The 22,915-nt window shown below is 37.5% G+C and overlaps 1 protein-coding gene across 1 annotated transcript; it reads left to right on the top strand.

Moving 5' to 3' along the window:
- The first annotated feature begins 13,012 nt into the window (after positions 1-13,012).
- Positions 13,013-13,948, top strand: LOC114623471 (olfactory receptor 9I1-like). The gene has a single exon (XM_028770142.1). The coding sequence runs from the start codon at positions 13,013-13,015 to the stop codon at positions 13,946-13,948; it is 936 nt and encodes a 311-aa protein (XP_028625975.1).
- The last annotated feature ends 8,967 nt before the right edge of the window (positions 13,949-22,915 follow it).

A 22,915-nucleotide genomic window follows, 5' to 3' on the forward strand; every position in this document is an offset into this window, starting at 1 on the left:
TTTACAGAAGAAAAGCATTTGAGACAGGATAATGAAAGCTAGTTTTGTACTATGTTATACTTGAAGGTGTGTTATGTACTGTCATCCTGGAATGACCCTAGAGTACAAGGAGGTAGCATATTTGTAAACACAGAACACCTTAAAAAGAGGAAGGAAAAATTTTATGTTTAATGCACATTTCAGACTAGGAAACTTTCAGGATTAATATTCCTGTAATATACAGCACAGAAAACTGTGTGATCTGCAGTCTATCAAGAGGGGAAAAAGTTCTTACCCACAAACTTCTCAGGGAGTGAATGATCCCCACATCTTGCACTTACATTATTAACTTACAGCCCTTTTTCAAACTCTTTCTCTTTCTTCTGAAGTTTGAGTTTCCTTAGGGACACTGAAAGAGTTCAACAATGTTAATGTTGTTCAACTAACTGGAATTGGTGTCTCAGTATGTAACTAAGTATGTATTGAGATCTTGCTTTGAAACAAGGAAATGTTAAACACATCGTATTACTTCAATTCAACTTCAGAGCAAAACTAAGAGCTTTCCTAAAGTTGACTTAGTGACAAGTAGGAGCCTTGCCCAAAATAAAAACAAAGCAGGAAGCATTAATAAAATTGAAACACTCTTACCTTTGTGTCTTATACAAGACTTGAACTCCTTGGATAGACATGACATTATTTATTTTCAAATTCCAATGAAAAACCCCAGATTCTCTGTATAGTTATCTTCCTTAGTTTGCATAGATGATATTTTGGAGCTAGTATCTTCTTAGGATTTTCAGGGATGAGGTAGTTATATCATAAGTGTGTGGTGGAATATTACGTCTAAATTCATTTGTTTTGAATTTGAACTAATATATGTTTTTTTAAGCATTTTGTAGAAAGCAGGTAAGATGCTCAGATGACCAACCCAAGAAATTTATATATATTTTTCTTACAATACAATGTGGCTTGTATATAAAATGCACTGGAAGGTGCTTCTGTAAGAATAATACAGTGGAAAAGAATTCCCTGGATCATGATTCAGCTCCAGGGACAGCCCCCAGGGCTCCAGGGAGAATCTGTTTTTGCAGAGAGAACACACATCTGAAGAGACAGACTTATTATCACATCTTCTCTTATACATCCTAAGGGATAAAAGAAAACATTTTGGGATTTCATGACTACTCCTAAGCTGTTCACATTCAGAACTCTGTAGCAGCTCCTGGAGGAGTACACTTGTTTTTGGTCACTGGCCATATTCTGGCTGAAATTAGTCAGGTATAATAGTGGAACTGTAACTCAGATCTGAAATTTCTTGTAAATTTTTAATAATATAGCCTTCATTAGTTCTCATGTGGCTTTTTGGCCCTAAAAGTCATTGTTTTCTCAATATTCCACAAGGAAGCTTGATTATTGACTTTGAGTAGTAAGTCTGGCATGTGGTTTGAACACACCTCACTTGCTTCTGTACCTAGTTGCTCTGTTTAGTTACTTGTTTATTGCACTGAAGAGATAATGTGATAAAAGTGACATAAAAAAGGCATTTAATTGGGGCTTGCTTACAGTTTTAAAGAGTGGCTTCATGAGTATTACAGCAGATAGCATGGTGACAAGCTATTGAGTATGGATCTGGAGCAGTAGCTAAGATCTTATATCTGATTCACAAGTAGGAGGCAGAGAGGAGAGATGCTGGGCCTGATATTGGCTTTTGAAAGCTCCAAGTCCATCTCTAGTGAAACACCTCCTTAACAAGGTCATACCTCCTATTTCTTCCAAAGCAGTGGACCAACTGCGATTCAACCATTCAAATATATGAGAGTATAGGAGCTATTCTCATTTAAATTATCCACACTTTCTACCATGAACTGAAAAATTCTGAGTGAAGAAAAGTCAACTTTTTTTACTCAATGGGTGATTACATTAATAAAGAAGGACAAAAGCTGGGAGGATTAAGGAGGTGAGGTAAATCATGGAGGAATGGGGAACAAATACAGTTAAATTACAATGTAAGACATTGTTAAAGAATGAAGAAAAAACACACAATTTGACCTTCTTTTCTATAATACTATAGTTGTTCTTTTGTGGTTAGTAGTAACTCCTCAATGCACTTATGAATATTTCTGCTTTTTTCTAACAAGTTGTGTTCTCCTTCAGTCGACTCACCCTCTGTCCTATTTTGCTTGAACCCAGTCACTAATATTTGGTCACTGTTCTTCCAGCAGGAAAACTCCCAAAGAGGAAAATGGACTTCAGTCTAGGCAGGTGTTTTCCATCTTTCCCTACCTTTTCCTCTTTCTTATTTCTCCTCCTCCTCCTCCTCCTCCTCCTCCTCCTCCTCCTCCTCCTCCTCCTCCTCCTCCTCTTCCTCCTCTTCTTTCTTTTCCTCCTCCTCCTCTTCCTCCTCTTCCTCCTCCTCTTCCTCCTCTTCCTCCTCTTCCTCCTCCTCCTCCTCCTCTTCTTTTTCCTTCTTCTCTTCCTTTTCCTCATCCTCCTCACTCTTCTTTTATAATTGCAGGCACCAGATGATGGAATATTGCAAAGAAGAAAAGCAACAATAGACCAGAAATCTTAGTCATTTAAAGAATTCCACAGAGCATTTGGATAATATTTGGTTTTATTTTCCAAAATAAGTATGTGGTAAGACTGTTTCTACTGATTTAAGTTTTTCCTACATTGTATACAAACTTGAGTGGTAATTGAGAAATAGCAGAGAAGAATAGGATAATATGAAATAATGAAACATTTCTGAATATATGTCCAGGAATTTGTAAAAATGAGTGATTCTGTAACATTTATTGCTCTCCTAGTTATTTTTATTCTAACTCAGCACAAGCTAGAATCATTTCAGAATTGGAACTCTTAGTTGATAATATACCTCCATAGGATTTTCCTGTAGGTAATTCTGTAGTATAAATTTTCTTAACTACTGATTAACGTGGGAAAGCATAAAAGGTTATGATGGCCCACTTAGACTAATATACCTAGCAAAAGTATATGCAAGAATTGAACAAGAAAGAAAACTTTAAAAACATAAGGAGCCTACAAATTTTATATTCAACAACAAATTCTTGAAGAAATTACAGAAAACATTATTTCAAGCTTAAAAGTAGAATGCATACAGCAGAGAGACTGTGAAAAGAAATATCTATTCAGACAAAAAAATACCACTGACAACAAAAACAGCAATACCAAAAATCAACATGATGATTACAACTAGCACACAACTTCAATAATTTTAAAAATAAGTGGCCTAAATTCTCCAATCAAAGACAGAGGCTGAGTCAATGGATCAAGAAATTTTGGGGCAGGCAGTGGAAGCTGGAATACCTGAAGTCTAACCTGCCTGCTCATCATTTGGGTCCAGGCTCGTCCACCAGCCATGGCCACTAGTTTGAATGAATGTGCTATGGAGAGGTAGAAAAGATCGAAGGATGGCTGTAAAGAGAGTCAGAACATAAGACAGGATTGTAGTGACAGGTGTGAGAGACAGCTGAGGTGAACTGTGAAACATCATTGTCTGGTGTGATTGGCAAAGTGATGTATAACAGTTTGCAGCTTACACATGTGCAGACTCAGCCCCTGAAAATGTTGCCCAGGCAGAGAATAACCAGGGCTCTGGGCAATCATAGAGGCTAAGATGAGGAATAGTTTACTTTCTGGACTGGACCCTGTTGAAGGATAACAATGGTCCTTGATACCAAAGAAGGCTATGTGTGGGTCAGTGGACATGATGTGGCTGCAGACTGCATAGATGTGTGTGGCTCATGTTACCACTTAAATTTGTGCAGATATCTGTGGTCTAATCTGCAGCCTAAACACATGTTCATAGGCCATGCTGTTCCCAGGGTCCATATGAATGTGGGTGGCCTGTGCTGCCTCCTGAGAATATGATAATGTTCAGATTCTTTCTACCACCAAGGGCTGTGTCTGGGTTGGAGGTCCTACTGAAAAGCTGGGATCTGTGTTGATGTATGGGACCCTTGCTGCAACCAAAGGCTATAATGATGTCCATAGTTTGCTGTCGCTGGCGTTATGGTGGTGTTGGTGGTCTGGGGTACCTCCAAGGCCCTTGTTTAGCTCCATGGTCCTACTGAAGCCCTGGGGGCATGTTCATAGTCTGCGCTGTCACTGAAACTATGAGGACACCCATGATTTGAGCTCCAGCTGAATGTAAAGAGGAAGAATTACTTTGGCTGCAGTATCAATGACTGGAGATGCACAACTGAAAAGAGGGACATGGATGGCTTCTGTGACAATGCAAACCCAGCCACCTCACTGCCCCTAAGGTAACAGTCTGAAAAGGAAGCCATCCAAGAAAACTCCTAAAAACAGTGATAGGCATGCTGAGGTGTAGCTCTTCACAAATGATGGCTTCTGATGATTGTGAAGGTGGAGAAGGACTCAGTTTTCTTTATGGAGCAGATCACTGGAGTTTAACCATGCTCCAATACTTATATGAACAACAAATTTAACTTTTGAAATATTTGTTGTGGGGTTACATCTCAAGGGATTGGGAGGATGGACATAGAAGGACTGGGGAAGTGAGTGTGATTAGGGTATATGAGGCGAAATTCCCAAAGAATCAATGAAAATATCATTTTGAAAATGAAAAGGAGCAAAATCCACCTGTTTTCTCCAATATAACAGTTTAGTTTTAAGTATAATACTGTCTTAGAGTAACATTAATGGTCAAAACTACTCTAATCAGATGAAACCAGGAAACAAGTAAGCATTACTATCCTAATGATGGACAAAATTAGAAGCCAAAAAAAAACTTAAAGAAAAGAGATTAAAAGAGATACTTCACTCTAACAGAGTGTAACCAAGTTAATATTACTAGTTTAACCATTTATGTATTAAACTCTTGATTGACCAATTTAAAAAAAATGGTATTACTGGATTTAAAGACACAGACTAATAATAATCCATAAATAACAGATTATTTTAATATCTTAATTCTCCAATAAACATGTAATATAATGAAAAATAAACAGGCCTATCAGAACTCAAAAAGACCAAAAACAAACAATCATAAAAATAATGGACCCACTCAAAAACTGGGCCTGAGTCCTAAATAGAAAGATCTTAAAAGAAAAAAAAATGGCTAAGAAATTTCTCAAAAGTGTTTATCATCTATAGCAATGCTTCTCAGCCTTTCTAATGCTGCTGCACTTTCATATAGTTCCTCATGGTGTGGTGAACCCCAATCATAAAATTATTTTCATTGGGACTTCTTAATTATAATTTCTAACATTATGAATTAAAATGTAAATATCTGATACACAGGACATCTGGTATTTGACACTTGTGAAATGTTTGTTCTACCCTCAAAGAGGTTGAGCCTCATAAAGTTGAGAATGCTTTGAGGGTAAGTCTGTATTACAAATTTACACCATAGTTTTGTGATCTATCTATCATCTATCTATCTATCTATCTATCTATCTGAATGATACATACATGTATCAAACCCTCTTCAAAAAATCTTACTAAACCAAAGATTCAGTGAGACATAGAGACATGCAGTCCAGTCCCACCCTAAAACTTTTCACTTTCTGAGGAAAATGTGAACTCTCCTAATATCTGTGTAATTAGAATCAATTTGAAAAAATAATGAGGAACTGAAATATTGAGGGGATAAGAAGAGTTTCTCAAAATTCTATTTGCAGATTGAGAACTTCGGATCTATAGCAATAAGGAACTGCAAATCAAAACAAATTTTGAGATTTCATCCGACCTCAGGTCAAAGATCAACAAAGTAGTTAACAATAAACTCTGGAGGGGCTTTAGGAAAACTGGAACCCAAATTGACTGTTGGTAGGATTGTAATCAGGTGGAACCCACTATGAAAATCAGTATAAAGAATTTTTAAAAAGGTAAATATAAATCTACTGTATGACTCAGACATATCAGTCCCTGGCATGTGCTCAAATGACTAGATGTTCTTCCCCACAGACACTTGCTCAGCATGGTCATTTCTTCTTTATTCACAATAGCTAGAAAATGGAAAGAACTTGAATGTCTTTCAACCTGTGAATAGCTAATGAAAATATGGTCCATATATACTATGAAAAACTATTTAGCTGAAAAGAAAAATCAAAACATGAACTTTTCAGGTAAATGAATGGACCTAGAAAAGATGATATTGAGTGTGGTGATACTGAGGTAGAAAGACAAATGTCACATTTCTATTTTCTCATTGGAAGCTCCAACCTTCTAATTTCAAATCAGAAGATTTTCATTGGTACCCATCCTCCAGTAACTGCAGAAAGCAAGGGAGTAAAACAGTATCATTTCTAAGGAAGGGTGTTGGGTGTGAGACAGAATGGAGAATAGCATGGTACAAGTTACCTGAACAGTGCAGTGTCAAGGACACAATGCTTTTTAGAATGAGAATTCATTGAGATTTATCTTTTTCCTTTATAACTTGAGCATCAGTGAAATTTACTAATAATTTCAACAAAATGACATGAGGAAGTGTATAGCATAGTGTCCATAGACACCCAAAGACAGAACTCATGGTTCCAATCTTAGTTGTTCTTTACAAAATCAGATTTTGCTCAATGGTATGAGTGAGTTTCATATACATGTGGGTGTATATCATATGTGTGCAGTTCCCCTGGAGGTCAGAAGATGGTGTCATCTCTCTTGGAACAATGTGGATTTGGGGTATTCTGAAAAGAACAGATAGTGCTCAAAGCTGTTGTGAATCTTTTGACTCTTTCAGCTCTTCTTTAAATCATAAATGGGTGTTACACCACTCTGCCATTCAATTTATTTATTTGCAGAATATAATAGTAGTAGAATCTGCCTTAGAGGATTTTTTTTTCAGAATTTGCTGGGTAAAATTAGATTAATTTAACATAGTATGTTGTATGCTACCCCTATGTACTTTATATATTGCAATTAAATATTAGTTGCATAAAGGTGGAAGTAGGCTCCTAGGATTTTTCTTTAGCCAAGTTAATTCATCTGTATCTCATATATAAAATTGGCCAGGGTAAGTCAGTTTAGATTGCTGAGAAGTTCTCAGAAAGCAAAGCAGAGAAGAATCTCCCTTTTCTTCAAAATGAGGTTGAATCATGGTAGGGCTTTGTGAATATGACAAAAGTTGGCTGGAGAAGAATAAAGGTTGATATTACAGGAGAATTTTTCTGCAGTATCTTTCCTCTGAGAGCTGAGAGAATCCTAATTAGAAGCTTAGGGCCTGATTAGAAGCTCTACTCAGGGTAATCCCCTAGCCCCAGTCTCCTAATTGCCTTGCTGGGATGAAGGGTCCAGGCCATGATAGTGTAGAGGCCCCTTACCTATTAGCAAGTGCTTGTGTTATGCTTGGACTGAAAATGCCAAAGAGGTTTATTTTTTCACAAAGACCCATTTAGATATCAGATTCTTCCCACATTCACAGAGCCTTCTGTATTTGATAGGAACATTTGGTTTTGCTGAAGGTGAGTGTGGCTGTAGTTCAGAGAGAGTAAATTGTAGCCTAGATTTCAAATGTACTAGACAACACGAGTCTTGCTCCCCTTTCATCTAAAATAAGCTTTTCATTTTCTTCTGTTGTAAAGCAGTGTCAAATCTGAATCTATCTTCTTGTGCCTTGTAAGTATGCCTGGCACTTACTGTCTTTGGCCCTCATCTATAGCTGATAATTGTTCTCATATCAGTTTTTCCTTATTGTTTTTAGCATCAGAAGACCTGAGATCAAATGGTGAAATTATACATAAAGGTGAGAGGCTGTTTATGGATTCTTGGTGAATCTCTTAGAAACTTGTACAATTGAATAGTATTTGGAAAAATTGAGTGTGATTGCCTCAAGTTTAAAAAGAGAAATAGAGGCTCTAGATAGGCTGCAAAATCAAACCATTTTTTAGAGAATAAGATTTTTATCCATGGAATTGTTGGGGATCCATAAATATGCCTAGTCAGAAAGGAGTGCTGTCAGTTTAGTAATGGGCTGCCAGTGATGCTAACAAGGGTTTGTAGTCTGGGTGGAAGGCAAATTTCATATCAATGAAGATCATGAAACTATGCTCTGAGTTTAGCTTGGCCACCAAGGTATAGAGAACTGAGGTGAGTACTCTAGAAACTGTTCATATGTGCTGGCTTTGACAGAAACTATAAGGAGGTAAGAGGGTGAGGGTGAAGAAGGCAGAACTAAGGAGTACTGATACACAATTCATGATATTTTGGCTTGCCATTTCTAGGAATCAATACCCCCACTCTATTTGTTTTACCATCACTCCTGACAGAATGAAGTTAACCAGTTCTTTCATTTTCTGAGAAGTACAGATGTTGATAGCTCTGGTAGCAGAGGCAATGTGCTAAGACTCTGAGAAGTGTCACAACTAAGCAATGGAAGAAGTTTCTTGGGACACAGGAGACCTAGGTGTATGGTTATTTCAGACATTCCCACTCATTGATTGTATCTGGACAAGACCATCTTCATCACAAGACCCCCCTTTCTTTATCTGGAGGAGAGATGGTAATGTACGTCATTTGTCTGAAGGCAGGAAAGTGGAACAATAACCTTTAGAAGCTCTTTAGAGTTTCAAGATTCTAATACAGATTCAATTTTAGCAGGGTCAATAGGATACAGGAAAGAAAATGGGGGAGAAATTTGAGCTCAGCATCTGTTCAAATGTTATGTGCTACTAGCCCTGGGATTACTGGGGGGTTGGAAATGAGAAAGATACACATGATCTCAGAATTTCTCATCTCCCTGGCACTTCTATCAGGACATGTATATCTATTTGGGACTTGGGGAATAGTTTTTGAGGTTAGTCTCTCAGAACTTCTGGCTTTTTCTTCCCATCTCTCATAACTCGTATGCATACCTGTTGAGATCTTTGCGTCTTACTATCTTCTTCTTAACATGTACTGTATAAGGATCTGGTGAGGCAACAGGTATGCAGTGTTCTAAAATAAGAGACTGTGAATAATTTATAGTTTGGAAAAGGGAGGGATCCCCATTGTGTACCACAGAATCAGGTTTAGCTCAACATTAAATACATATTTTTATTTCACACTCACAAGATTTCTATGAATTGAATAGTATTAGGGCTATATTATACAACACAAAGCCGACACTCAGAGAACTGAAGCAACTGGTTGGGATTTGAGCAAGAGTGATAGAGCTTCAATGGATTCCTGTTCTCTTATACCACAGTAGTCTTACATCTGTTGTTCCTAGTGAAAACCTGCTGCCAGAATGGTTTTTCCATGATTTTTTTTATTTGATTAGAAATGGTCATTTTTAAAACTCAAATTTCTAGGGAAATAATTAGCTCTCATTGAAGGTAGTATTTTTGTACACATGATCGTGTGTGTGTGTGTTTGTTTGTGTACACTTACGTATCTGTCCAGGTGAGTACATGTGTTCATGCATGTGTGTCTTTCTTACCGACTTTCCACATTAATATTTTTAGATAGAATCTCTGCTCTGAACTTGGAGCTCAGCAGGCTAGACTGGCTGGCCAGAAAGATTCAGTATTTTTTCTCTCTCCACCTTATCAGTGTTGACACTACAGCATGTGCAGTCTCACTTGGTTTTTATGTGGGTTGTGAGAATCCAGACTATTGTCTTCATGATTTAAGGCTAGCACTTTACTCATTAATATATCTACACATACTTGCATCTCTTGATTAGAGACCATTTTCAGCCCTAGCTTAATCTGTTTCAGGATAGTGTAGACAGTTGCCCTGTATCTCACAATAAAACCCTGATGACCTACATATTCACCAACACACTAAGAGGAGGCCACAACATGCTGCCTTATACTTTTTTTTATCCTCTTTCACCTTTAAGTCAGCCCAGGCAGATGATGCTAATTTGATTGTAAGAACAGAGGGAGAAGGACAGTCATCTATATCCACTTGTATTATGTCTTTATCAGCATTCATCAGGGTTTTCAATTGTGAGAAACAGGAAATCAAGGGGACACAAATTGGGAAGGAAAAAGTCAAAGTATCACTATTCAGAGATGATATGATATTTTACATAAATGACCCCCTAAAATTCAACCAGAGAACTCCTGCATCTTAAAAACACCTTCAGCAAAGTAGGTAGATATAAAAGTAATTCTTGTTAAACAAGTCTTTCCTGTGCTTGGTTAGAGTTACTTAAAGTTAGTTTATATTATTTGTGGCTACTGTGAAGTATGTTGTTTTCCTAATTTCCTTCTTAGCCTGATTATCATTTGCATAAAGGAAGGTTAACTGATTTTGTTCTTAGTTAATTTTATATCTAGCTACTTTGCTGAATGTGTTTTTAAGGTGTAAGAGTTCTCTGGTAGACTTTTAGGGGTCATTTATATATAATATATCATCTGTGAGTAGTGATACTTTGATGTCTTCCTTTCCAATTTGTGTCCCCTCGATTTCCTTTAACTGTCTATCTAGAATGTCAAACACTAGATGAATACACCTAAGGAGTGTGGGCAGCCTTGTCTTGTCTCTGATATTAGTAGAATTGCTTTAAGTTTATCTGCATTTAATTTGATGTTGGCTATAGGTTTGCTGTTTATTGCTTTTATCATTTTTAGATATCCATCTTGTACTTATGATCTCTCCAAGACATTTAACATAAAAGGTCAGGGATTTAGATCTCCTGAAGTGGTTTTTTTTTTTTCAGTATTAATATCATGATCATGTGAGTTGTTCTTTCAGTTTGTTTACATGGTGGATTATGTTTATGGATTTTTGTATATTGAACCTTTTCTGTATCACTTAAATGATGCCTACTTTGTTAAAGTGAATGATATTTTGTTGTGTTATTAGATACAGGTTGAGAGTATTTTATTGAGTATATTTGCAATGATATTCAAAAAATTGGTCTGAAACTCATGTTTTTGTTGAGTCTTTATGAGTTTTATGTTTCAGTGTGACAGTGTCTTCATAGAATGGGTTTAGCAACCTTCCTTATTGGTGGAATAGTTTGAGGGATGTTGGTATTAGTTATTTTTCTAACATCTGGTATAAATTTGGGCTAAAACCGTGTGGGCTTGGAATTTTCCTGGTTAGAAGATTTTTAATGAGGTTATAGGACTATTTAAATTTTTTGATACCGATTTAAGATGGGAAAGTGGTATTTAATTAGAAAATCATCCATTTCATTTAGATCTTCCATTTTGGGGATTACAGGTTTTGAAGTAATAACTAATGTTTCTTCGAATTTTCTCTGTCTGTTACGTCTTCCTTTTTGTTTCTGATTTTGTTAATTTTGATTCAGTCTCTGCCTTTTAGTTAGTTTAGCTAAAAGATTTTTTCTATCTTGCTAATTTTCTCAAAGAATCAGCTCTTGCTTTTGTTGATTCTTTGTATTGTTCGTTTTGTTTGCAATTGTCTGATTTCAACCCTGCATTTGACTATTTTCCGACATTTACTCATCTGGGGTAGGTCTGCTTCTTTTTGTATTAGAGCTTCCATATGTGCTGGTAAGTTGCTAGTATGAGATCTCTCCCATTTCTTTACAAAGGCCCTTAGTGCTATCACCTTTCCTCTTAACACTGCTTTCATTGTGCTCCATACTTTTAAATATGTTGCATCTTCATTTTTATTTAATTCTAGAAAGTCTCCAATTTCTTTCTTGATTTCTTCCCTGACCCAGTAATCATTGTGTAGAGAGTTGTTCAGTTGCTTTGACTGAAGTATCAATTTCTTCTATTGTATCTTTTATGCCTGAGATTCTCTCTTCCATCTCTTATATTCTGTTCGAGATACTTACATATCTTGTTTTCTTCCCTAGGTTTTCCATCTCCTGGACTTCCTCAGTTTGTATGTGTGTGTGTGTGTGTGTGTGTGTGTATGTGTGTGTGTGTGTGTTTTATTGCTTCTATTTTCGTTTTTAGACCTTGAACAGTTTTATTCCTTTCCTTCACATGTCTAATTGTATTTTCCTGTATTTTTTAAAGTGACTTATTAATTTCCTCTTTAAAGTCATTTCTGAAATGCTGCCTGAGTAAGACACTGATCTATGTGTTTTGATATACAGTACAATGTTGTCAGGGATCATTTTAATGCCACGTTCCTTTAGCACAATGAGTAGAATTTGGTTTCCCTGACATCTGTAGCCTGTCTGATCTCAGGTTTTTGACCAACTGAGCAGTGTCAAGCATGGTTTCCTTCTCATAGAGTGGATCTTAAAACCAATCTTGTAGTGATTGATAACTTACAGAACTGTTGTTCCTCGACTGCACCAATGTTCATTATAAGCAAGCCACTATTGTAGATCATAGGGTTTGTAGCTGAGATTGTGTTTACCTTCTCCTTGCTAGCCTTTCTAGTTCTTTCCTGTGTTATGAACTCTGGTCAGTTGGAGTTAAGCCTCTAGGAAGGCACTAGTTAACTTCTCTGTGTTTAGTGGGTTATACAGGTATTATCTTCAGCAATAGGATCTTAATCTCAATTTGAGAAAAGAAAAGATTTTTCTTGGCAATAATCTGAGTTGTCTGGGCCTTTTCATTTGGTCTTTTTGTTCAACAACAAAAGACGTAACCTATTATCAGAACAAGAGGTTATGGTTGGTGATGAAAGTTTTCTAAGTTGGCACCTCTAGTATTTTGACTGTGGTGTTGTAATCTTAATAAACAAGAAGAAACAAGAGGTCCAGAAAGATTGATAGACTTATTCAAAGTCTGAAAAGATTTTAAATATACTATTCCAACATTGTTTCTGTGAAACCTTTTTCTGGCTGCACATGAAGTCAATATAGAGCCCCAGTAGTGAACTTGCAGAGGTTTGGAAGTTGCTGAGAAACTTAGCACTAGATCTGATCTTACCGTTTTTTCTAATTAACATGCCTTGTGGGTTGTCTCAGTCACTTTATTTCTTTGTCACTCTTTAGTCACAAATGGGATTAACAAAACATTTCGTGGTATACATGACTTGTAGTTCATGTGAAATAAAGCATGTGAAAGTTGAAAAGTATTTTGCACATGAGGTTCATTACTGAGAACCATGCAGGTTGTAGTCATGCTGATCTCCAGAAATATCTTATTATTACTCTTATTTTATTTCTTCAGGTGACCTTGGCTTTATGGCAGACAATGGCACTAGGTTGACAGAATTTATTCTAATGGGGTTCCAGCTTCAGGCAGAGCTACAGTTGGGACTCTTCTTCATGTTTTTGGCCTTTTATCTCATCACCATTGTTGGAAACCTGGGCATGATCATGCTAATTCATAGTGACTCTCGGCTCCACACACCCATGTACTTCTTCCTCAGCCATTTGTCCTTTCTGGATATTTGCTACTCATCTGTTATTGTGCCTCAAATGCTGGAGACCTTGGGGAATAAGAAGATCATCATTACTTATGAGCGCTGTGCCACTCAGTTCTTCTGTTTCACCTTGTATGGTAGTACTGAGTGTTTTCTTTTGGCTGTCATGGCATATGACCGCTATGTGGCTGTATGTAAGCCCCTCCTTTATGAGATGTCTATGACACCACAGACTCGACTGAGGTTGGTTGCTGCAGCATATTCTGGTGCAATGGTAAATGCTGTGGTCCGGACTGGGTGTACTTTTTCCATTTCCTTCTGTAAATCTAACCAGGTTGATTTCTTTTTCTGTGACCTCCCACCCTTGCTAAAGCTTGCCTGTAGTGAGACCAAGTTACAGGAACAGGTTATCTTCCTTTTGGCTTTTTTGGTCATCATAGCTAGTGTTTCAGTGATTCTGATATCTTACCTATTCATTATCTGGGCCATTCTCAAGATTCGTACAGTAGGAGCCAAAGCCAAGACCTTCTCTACTTGTGCATCTCACATGATTGCAGTGGCTCTTTTTTTTGGAACACTCATATTCATGTACTTGAAAGGTAACATGGGCAAATCCCTCTCGGAAGAGAAGATTGTGTCTGTATTCTATACTGTAGTGATCCCTATGCTGAACCCTATGATCTATAGCCTGAGGAACAAAGAAGTGAAGGAAGCTCTGAAGAAAGCTTTCAAAAGAATTAAGGCTTCTCAATAAGGTAAGACTTAAGCTTTATCAGTCTAGAAGTTCCTGTCTGTTGGACACTTACTTACTTTGTCTTCTTAATATATGACTTTGCTCTCAGAATTGTACTAATATATCAAAGCAGAAAATGTAAGTTTGGCTTCCAAAACTTTATTAGTTCTACAATTTTCAGCAACAAATGTTTTGTATCATTTCTTCACAGAAAAGCATTATTATTGAGAATATAGAGAAGGCTTAATGATTGAGATTGCATCCTGCTTATGAAGAGGACTCCATTTCAGTTCCCAGCATTCATAGGATACTATTACCTATAGCTCCAGATTTATGGGAATCTTCTGGCTTCCATGTGCACTGTCTCCCTCCATCCTCTCTCTTATATACAACCTACATGATTACATTACTAAAAATAAAGATAATAGCTTTTTTCTAATTTTTAAAAACTTATTTTATTCATTTACATTCCAGCCTTTGCCTACCATCCCCACTGCCGGTACCCCCTGCTCCAAGTTCTTCATTCTATTCCTCTCCTCCCTTGTCTCTGAGAGGGAACTTCCCCTCCCCCTATCAGGCATACTCTTTCTTTGGGGCCTTATATCTCTCAAGGCACATCTTCTCCCACTGAGGCCAGACCAGGCAGTTATCTGCTATATATGTGCCAAGCAAGGCCTTGAACTATTCTCTGTGTGCTTCCTGGTTGGTAGATCATCCTTTGGAAGCTGCCAGGGGTCCAGGTTAGTTGAGCCTACTGGTTTTTATGGGTTCACCTTCCCTTTAAGCTTTCTTCAACCCTTCCCCTAATTCTATCGTAAGGGTCCCCAACTTCAGTTCAATGGTTGGATATAAGTATCTGTACCTGTCTCAGTCAGCTGTTGATAGGGCCTCTCAGAGGGCAGCCATACTATGCTCCTGACTGTAAGGACATCATAGTATCAGTAATAGTGTCAGACCTTGGTGTTCCCTCCACCCGCCATGAGATGAATCCCAAGTTGGGCTAGTTATTGGACCACCTTTCATTCAGTCTCTTCTCTGTTTTTGTCCCAGTAGTTGTCTTAGACAGGAATACTTCTGGGTCAGAAAATTTTGAGTGTGGGTTGGTAAACTAGTCCCTGCACTTGTGCCCAGTCTATCTACTGGAGGTGGACACTTCAAGTTCCCTCTCCCACTGTTGGGCTTTAAGAGAAAAATTTCCGACTTCTTTGATTATAAGTTCAGAGCTTTAGACCATATCTGAAAAGAGGGAATCAATATCAAGGACTTTTGTAAGTTGAAATATCTTAAAAAAATCTAAGATGTATTTATTTATTTATTTATTTATTTAATTCATTTATATTCTGGATATTGTTGAATGTTATCTCAGCTACTTTGCTGTTTCATATAAAACTCATAATTTTTTTTGTATCTAGAACAATGGCAGACAATAACATGTTTCTTATGTGAGTAAGATAAACTTTTGGTTGTGGATGGGGAAACAGATACTAATATTGGACAAAAAGTGAACATTCCTTCATAACCAAGTTAGACATTGTTTATAGAGGAATATAAGTAGCTAAAAACAAAAGGAAGCCTGGATATAAAGAAGTTATGATTGAGGAACGATCAGCTACAATAAGGTTTCTTAATTTCCAAGAGAGGATATAGTCAAGATACAACATAATAAAAGGAAGAAGTAATAATTTAGATTAATATTGGAAACAGTTCAATTTTGATGTATGGCTGTACTGAATAGCAGATACAGCATTATATTGTTTCTTGATCACTAAAAATCAAATGATTCATTTGTCCTTTAAATGATTTATGGATAGATGCTTCAATTAATCCAGGCTATTTTCTACCCTGAAGTGATGAACACCACTATCTTCTTTCATCTCTTCTACACATATTCTTTATTGTCAGAAGACAGAGTAGTATGAATCTATCACCCTTTAATGACCTCAGTTATCTGCTAGAAATATTACTTAGGGATATCTCCATAGAGATTTCACAATCTTGTTCATTATTTCAACAAATATTTACAGGATACTATGTATTAGACATGATGTTTGATTCAAAAATGGTAATAAATAAAATATGGGTTATCATGCATAGAATTTGAAACCTGTGGAATAATTAAATATTAGACTGCTATGCAGGAAGTTAACTTTTACAAGTTTTGAAAAGTAGAAAGGAAAAAGAAAAAAAATTACAGAACTTCTTTAAATAGTATTTTAAGGTCTTAATATAGTGGTGTGAGTTAAAAAGCATCCCCAGAGAATTTACAGGTAGCCAGAGATCTAATAAATTAAGTATGTTGTCTTCCTTAGTTGATAAGACTATATCATACTGTGTTAATTCTGAATGCAAAATTCTGTGAAATTGGATGCTCTGAAGTAAAACTAGAGTGAGAGAATCTTAGTGTAAAATGCAAGTGGTGAATTCAGAAGAAGCCAGGCACAGAGTCTTGCAAGTATGCTAAGGGACTTGTGAATTTTATTCCAAGGGCAGGATAGAAAATGCTAGCTTGGAATTTTCAAAAGCCCCTTTTCCTATAGTTGGTTGGCTTGGAAAAGAGGCTAGTGGTGATGGAGGTAGAGGAGCATAGATACAATTTTCATATTCTATTTCAAGGTGATGCATTTCTATGAGAAACCATATAATGCTTGTTACATTACTTTTAGTAAAGGGGAAACTAGGAAACAAATTACTATAATGTAAAATTAGAACTGATTCTTAGCAAAAGAACAAAGTTGACAAAAATATTATTTCATGATTTCTGCCTTTACATTGGTGCACATTCCCTTGCATAATATCAGATATTTCTCAGGTATATAGACTATACCATTTATGATTCTTTGAACATGTATGGCTTCCACAGACTCATGCGATTGAGTGTCTGGTCCATATGGAGGGGCTCTTTTAGAAGGTGTCACTTTATTGCAGGAGGTGCGATCTTGCTGGAAGAAATACTTTGTCCTATATATTCTAGATGCAATTGTACACGGACCAATGTTGGGATGGGCATTGAACTCTGTAATGCTCAAACTATGCCAAGTATGGCACACAGTCTATTTCTGTTGCCTTTAGATCAAGATGTAGAACTGTCATCTTCTCTAGCTCCATATCTACTTGCATGCTGCCATGCTTTCCTCCATAAAAATAATTGACTAAGCCTCTGAAAGTGCAAGTTAGTCCTGTTAAATATGAAACCAGTCCAAAAGAAAGAAGTGTGTTACAGTCAACAAAGCTGAAAGTAGATTGATATCTGAAGAGTGTTTTGACATCAGATATGGAGATGCAGAATTTGGAGTTTTTCCAACTCTGTTTTGGTCTGTCTTTGGTCCTTGTATCCTTATTATGCCCCCTCATCTACTTTTTAGAATGATAATGTATATTCTACCTCTTTATACATTAGAAATATGTTATATCTATTTTATTTTGCTTTTATAGGGGATTATAGTTAAGAGATTGCAAAAATCTCAGAAGAGACTTTGAACTTTGGATTTTCAAACATTGTTTAAACTGTGATAGATGTGAGGACTTTTTACACTGGACTAAATGCTTTTTGTACTATGTTATGGGTATAAGTCTATGGGGTCAAGGAGTAGAATGTGGTGGTTTGCCTATGTACAGTCCTTATAGACTCACATGTTTGAATATTTGGGTCATAATGAGAGATGCTATTGAGAGGTGTGGCTTTGTAGGAGTCAGTGTGGCCTTGGAAGAAATGTGTCACTATGGAGGTGTCTTGGGAGAGCTCCTGTGCTCAAATTCCTCTCAGTAGGCACATAGTCTATTTTTACTTCCTTCAGATTAAGATGCAAAACTCTCATCTTTGACCCCAGTACCATGTCTGCTTACATGGTGCTATGCTTCCCACCATGGTGATAACAGACTAAACCTCTGAACCGTAAGCTAGCTTCAATTAATTTTTTTTTCTTTATAAGAGTTTCTATGGTCACTGTGTCTCTTCACTGCAATAAAACCCAAACCATGTTAGCAGTTTTCAAAGTGGTTATTTTCTTTAATTAATCTCATATCCTGTGTATGCTATGCTATGATAAGGAACTTAAGAAATCATTCATTTCAGGGAAAGTTTAAATAAAAACCAAAATTACAAAATATTAGCTTAAGGTGTTCCCTCTTTGTGGTAGTGGGAATTAGTTACCTCACTTTTTTCCCAATTCCTACTTTATAAGTATAAACTAACTTTACTTACAGTTGAGTCATATTATATAATAAATGTATGCTTATTAAAATATCTAAAATAGATAAATAACTGAATGACGTTTTTAGTATTTGGTCAATGTACAATTGCATCTAGAATATATAGGACAAAGTAAAGTGAAGTTTTAGTTATTTTGGATCCTGCTTTATTTTTATGTAAATGAATATTTTTGCCTGCATACATATATAGGTAACATGTTCATGCAGTTCCCTCAAAGACCATACGGCATTACTGGATTGTCTGTGACTAGAGTTATAGATTGTTGTCAGCTGCCTTATAGGTGCTGGAAATTGAGCCTTAGTCCCTATAAGAACAAGCAGTTCTCGTAACTACTGCACAATCTGCCTAGCCACAAGAATCTGTTTGTTTAATTTCCAAGAGACGGAGTTGAACTGACCATGACAAAACTTTATATTCTTCTCATCACTGAGGAGAGCAACAATACCAACCAACCACAGCTCCCAGGGTCTAAACCACCAGCATGGGAGCACTTAGGGGGGGATCCAGGGCTTCAGCTGAATATGTAAAAGTGGAGGGCCCTGCTGGGCATAGGTGGAAGAAGAGAACCTTGACCTCATGAAGGCTGGATGCCCCAGGGGGTGGGAATTTTGAGGGTGGGGAGGTGGGAGTGGGGGGGGTAGATAGAGGTTACATCCACAGAGAAGAAGGAGGAGGGGCGAGGGGATTGGGGGTTCCGAGGGGGTGGTGGGGGATGGGGTAAGGGGACAACATAGGAAATGTAAATAAATCATCCAATAAATAAAAAAAAAAGACATGAAGAACTAAAAAAAAAAACCTTATCTGTGTCACTCACAGTGTTTGTGACTACATGTACAAGATCAGCACAGTAACAAACTAGTCTGTATTCCAGCATAGATGGAAGAGGGGTGCATGAAATCTCTCACCTACCTGAGGAGCTATTTGTAATTTATGGATGCCAGGGGAGGGAGAAAAAGTTTATTTTTAGAGACTGAGTGTCCTGAAAGCTGCACAGTCTTCAGTAGATGATCCTACACCCCTGCACACACGGGCAAAACTAAGAAAACCAGGGAGGCAAAAGTGATAGGGAACAGAGGGAAGATCTTCGCAGTGATGAATAAAGGATAGATTTGCTCAAAACATTTTATTTGTTTAAAATTTTCAAACAATAATTGGTAAGTACTCACTAATCATTGGATATTAGCCAAAAAAGTACAGAATTCCAAGGATACAACCCACAGAACTCAAGAAGGCTAAGGAGCTGGAGGGCCCAAGTGAGGATGCCTCATTCTCTAATGGGAGGGAAAAGAAAGCAATCACAAGAGGTAGGAGGCAAAAAGGAGGGACCTGGATGGGAAAGGTGACAGAGAGGGGATGAATGAAAAATGATCAGGTATTTTTTTGGGGGGAGACAGTGGGCTGAAGACCTTAGGGTCATCAGAAAGAATAAAAACAGGCAACCTCTGGTGGTAGGAGGTGTGGGAGGGGACAACCTAGAATGTATTAGAGACCTAAGAGGTGCGAGACTCTCAGGACTCAAAGGGAGGGACCTTAGATGAAATGCCCTACGGTGGGGAGAGGGAACTTGCAGAGTTTACTTCCAGTAAAAAGACAGAGCTTCAGGTGGAGGGATGGAGTTGCCATCCCACAGTCAAATACACTGTCCCAGAATTGTGCCTGACTGAAAGAACCACAGGAACAAGAATAGAGAGGAGCTTGAGGAAAAGGAGGTCCAATGACAGGCCCAAATTGAGATCCAGTTCAGGAGGAGGTCCCAAGGCTTGACACTATTACTGATGCTATGGTGTGATTGCAAACAGGACTCTAGCATGACTGCCCTCTGAAAGGCCCAAAAAGCAGCTGAAAGAGTCAGTTGCAGATATTTACAAGCAATCAATGGACCGAAGCTGGTGACTTCTGTGGTTAAATTAGGGAAAAGCCGGAAGAAGCTGAGGAGGAGGGCAACCCCATAGGAAGACCAGCAGTCTCAACTAACTTGGACCCACAGGGTCTCTCAGAAACTGAGCCACCAACCAGGCAGGATACATCAGCTGATTGAGGCCCCCAGAACATATACAGCAGAGGACTATAGGTCTGTATTCAGTCAGAGAAGATGCACCTAACCCTCAAGAGATCTGGGGCCCCAGAGAGCGTGGATGTCTGGTGGGGTAGCGGTGGAGTCAGGAGACCCTCTTTTAGAAGCAGGGGTGGAGGCATGGGGTGTGGAAAGTGGAACAGTTGGAGGGTGCAGCAAGAGGGGAATAAAGTCTGGACTGTAAAAAATGATAAAAGAATAAAAATGTAAAAATAATCTAAAAATAAAATTTTTTAATGAATGAAAAACACAGCACAATTGAATATATATGGGGAGAATGGGCGTCCTTGGTTTTTTTTTTTTCCTGATTTTAGTGGGATTGTATCAAGTATCTCTTCATTTAATTTGATATTGGCTGTTGGTTTGCAGTAAATTGCTTTTATTATGTTTATTTATGGGCGTTAAGCTCCTGATCGGTCCAGTACTTTTAACACAAAGGGGTGTTGTCTTTTGTCAAATGCTTTTTCTGCATCTAAGGAGGTGATCATGTGATTTTTTTCTTTGAGTTTGTTTATATAGGTGATTACGTTAATGGATTTTCATATATTCAACATACCTTGCATCTCTGAGGTGAAGCCTACTTGATCATTGTAAGTGATGGGTTTGATATATTCTTGGATTTGGTTTGCAAGAATTTTATCGAGTATTTTTGCATCAATATTCATAAGCAAGATTCGTCTGAAGTTCTCTTTTTTTGGTTGGGTCCTTGTGTGGTTTAGGTATTACAGTAATTGTGGTTCACAGAATGAGTTAGGTAGTGTTCTTTCTGTTTGCATTTTATAGAATAGTTTGGGGAACATTGGTATCAGATCTTCTTTTAATGTCTGGTAGAATTTGCACTAACCACATCTGGCCTTGGGCTTTTTTATTTTTTTGGGATGTTTTTAGTGACTTCTTCTATTTCCTTATGTGATATGGGCCTGTTCAGATAATTTATTTGCTCTTGAGATTTAACTTTAGCATGTGGTATCTGTCTAGAACACCATTCACTTCTAGATTTTCCAGTTTTGTTGAGTATGGGCTTTTGTAGCAGGATCTGATGATTTTTTTTTAATTTCCTCCTTTTCTGTTGTTATGTCTCCCTTTTCATTTCTGATTTATTTAATTTGGATACTTCCTCTGGGCCCTTTAGTTAGTTTGGCTAGGGGTTTATCTATCTTGTTGATTCCCTCAAGGAACCAGCTTCTGGTTTTATTGATTCTTTGTATTGTTTTCTCTGTTTCTATTTGGTTGATTTAGGCCCTGAGATTGACTGTTTCCCACTGTCTACTCCTCTTGGATGTGTTTGCTTCTTTTTGTATTAGAGGTCTTTAGAGTACTGTTAAGTTGCTAACATAAGATCTCTCCTGTCTCTTTACCAGCACTGCTTTTGTTGTGTCCTATAAGTTTTGATATGATGTGTCAACATTTTCATTAATTCTTTCTTTAAATGGAGAGGAGCCAGAGGAAAACAAGGTCCAGCCAGCGACAAGCCCAAAGTGGGATCCAGCTCAAGGGAGTTTTTAAGGCCTGACAATATTACTGAGGCTAATGAGTATTCACATAAAGGGACCTATCATGACTGCCCTCTAAAGACTCAACAAGCAGTTGAAAGAGTAAGATCCAGATATTTGCACCCAACCAATGGACAGAAGCTACTGACCCCTGTGGGTGAATTAGGGAAAGCCTGGAAGAAGCTGAGGAGGAGAGAGACCCTGTAGGATAATCTGAAGTCTCAACCTGGAACCCGAGATCTCTCAAACACTGGACCACCAACCTGAGAGTATACGCCAGCTGTTATGAGGCCATAACACATATATAGCAGAGGACTGCTCGATCTGGGTTCAGCCAGATAAATTGCACCTAATCCTCTAGAGACTGGAAGCCCCAGGTAGTTTAGAGGTCTGGGGGTTGTGGTTGGTGGGTGGTGGGTACATTCTCATGGAAACCTGGCACAGGGAGGAGGCATGGATTGTGGAAAAATAGAAGGGTAGACATGAAGGGGAATAAAATCTGGAGTGTTAAAAAAATAAAGAAAGGAAGAAAGAAAGAAAGAAAGAAAGAAAGGGAAAGAAATAAAAGAAAAACACAGCACTAATATTTTAATTGTCAAATTTTACTGTCTTTCTGTGTGTGTATGTTTATATATATATATATGTGTGTGTGTATAAACATATATATGTATATTAATTTAAATGAATGAGTATAGACATGAGGCACATTAATTAGATTCTCATTGTGAGAGGAGGACTTAATGGGAAATGAAGGCATATAACCCATATAACTTAGGATCCTATGCCCTTCAAATAATTGTCTGTACATCTTTGTATGTAGAATGTGAGATGAATAGTTAGGCTTTGGGATCTGGAGCTGGGGAACAGTCATTTTTTTCTAATTTGTGACAGGGATCAGGTGCTTTGTTAAGAAGCCACATAGGCAATAGATGCCTCTCCCCAGAGACCATTTTAATCACTGTATAGTGCTCTTAGTGTTTTGTAGTCACAATTAGTGTTTTCTCTTTAAAGTATTTGTGTTGGATTTGGAAGTATATAAGAAAAGGCTGTTCTCTAACCTCTACATGTCGTTGAACTACACTCAGGATGAAGAATGTGTTCTGGCCAGATTTAGTGGATTCTGAAAACAAAGAAAAGAGAGAGTCTTTATAGGGCAGATGACTAAAAGGCTATCAAGAGTTTTTGTAGAAAGACTCTGCCAAGGAATTAGT

This window comes from Grammomys surdaster, unplaced genomic scaffold, assembly GCF_004785775.1.
Source record: "Grammomys surdaster isolate TR1022 unplaced genomic scaffold, NIH_TR_1.0 198, whole genome shotgun sequence".
In the NCBI taxonomy this organism is placed as follows: domain Eukaryota; kingdom Metazoa; phylum Chordata; class Mammalia; order Rodentia; family Muridae; genus Grammomys; species Grammomys surdaster.

Coding starts and splice junctions, on each gene's coding strand:
- LOC114623471 (XM_028770142.1), top strand. CDS start 13,013: ATGGCAGACAATGGCACTAGGTTGACAGAATTTATTCTAATGGGGTTC.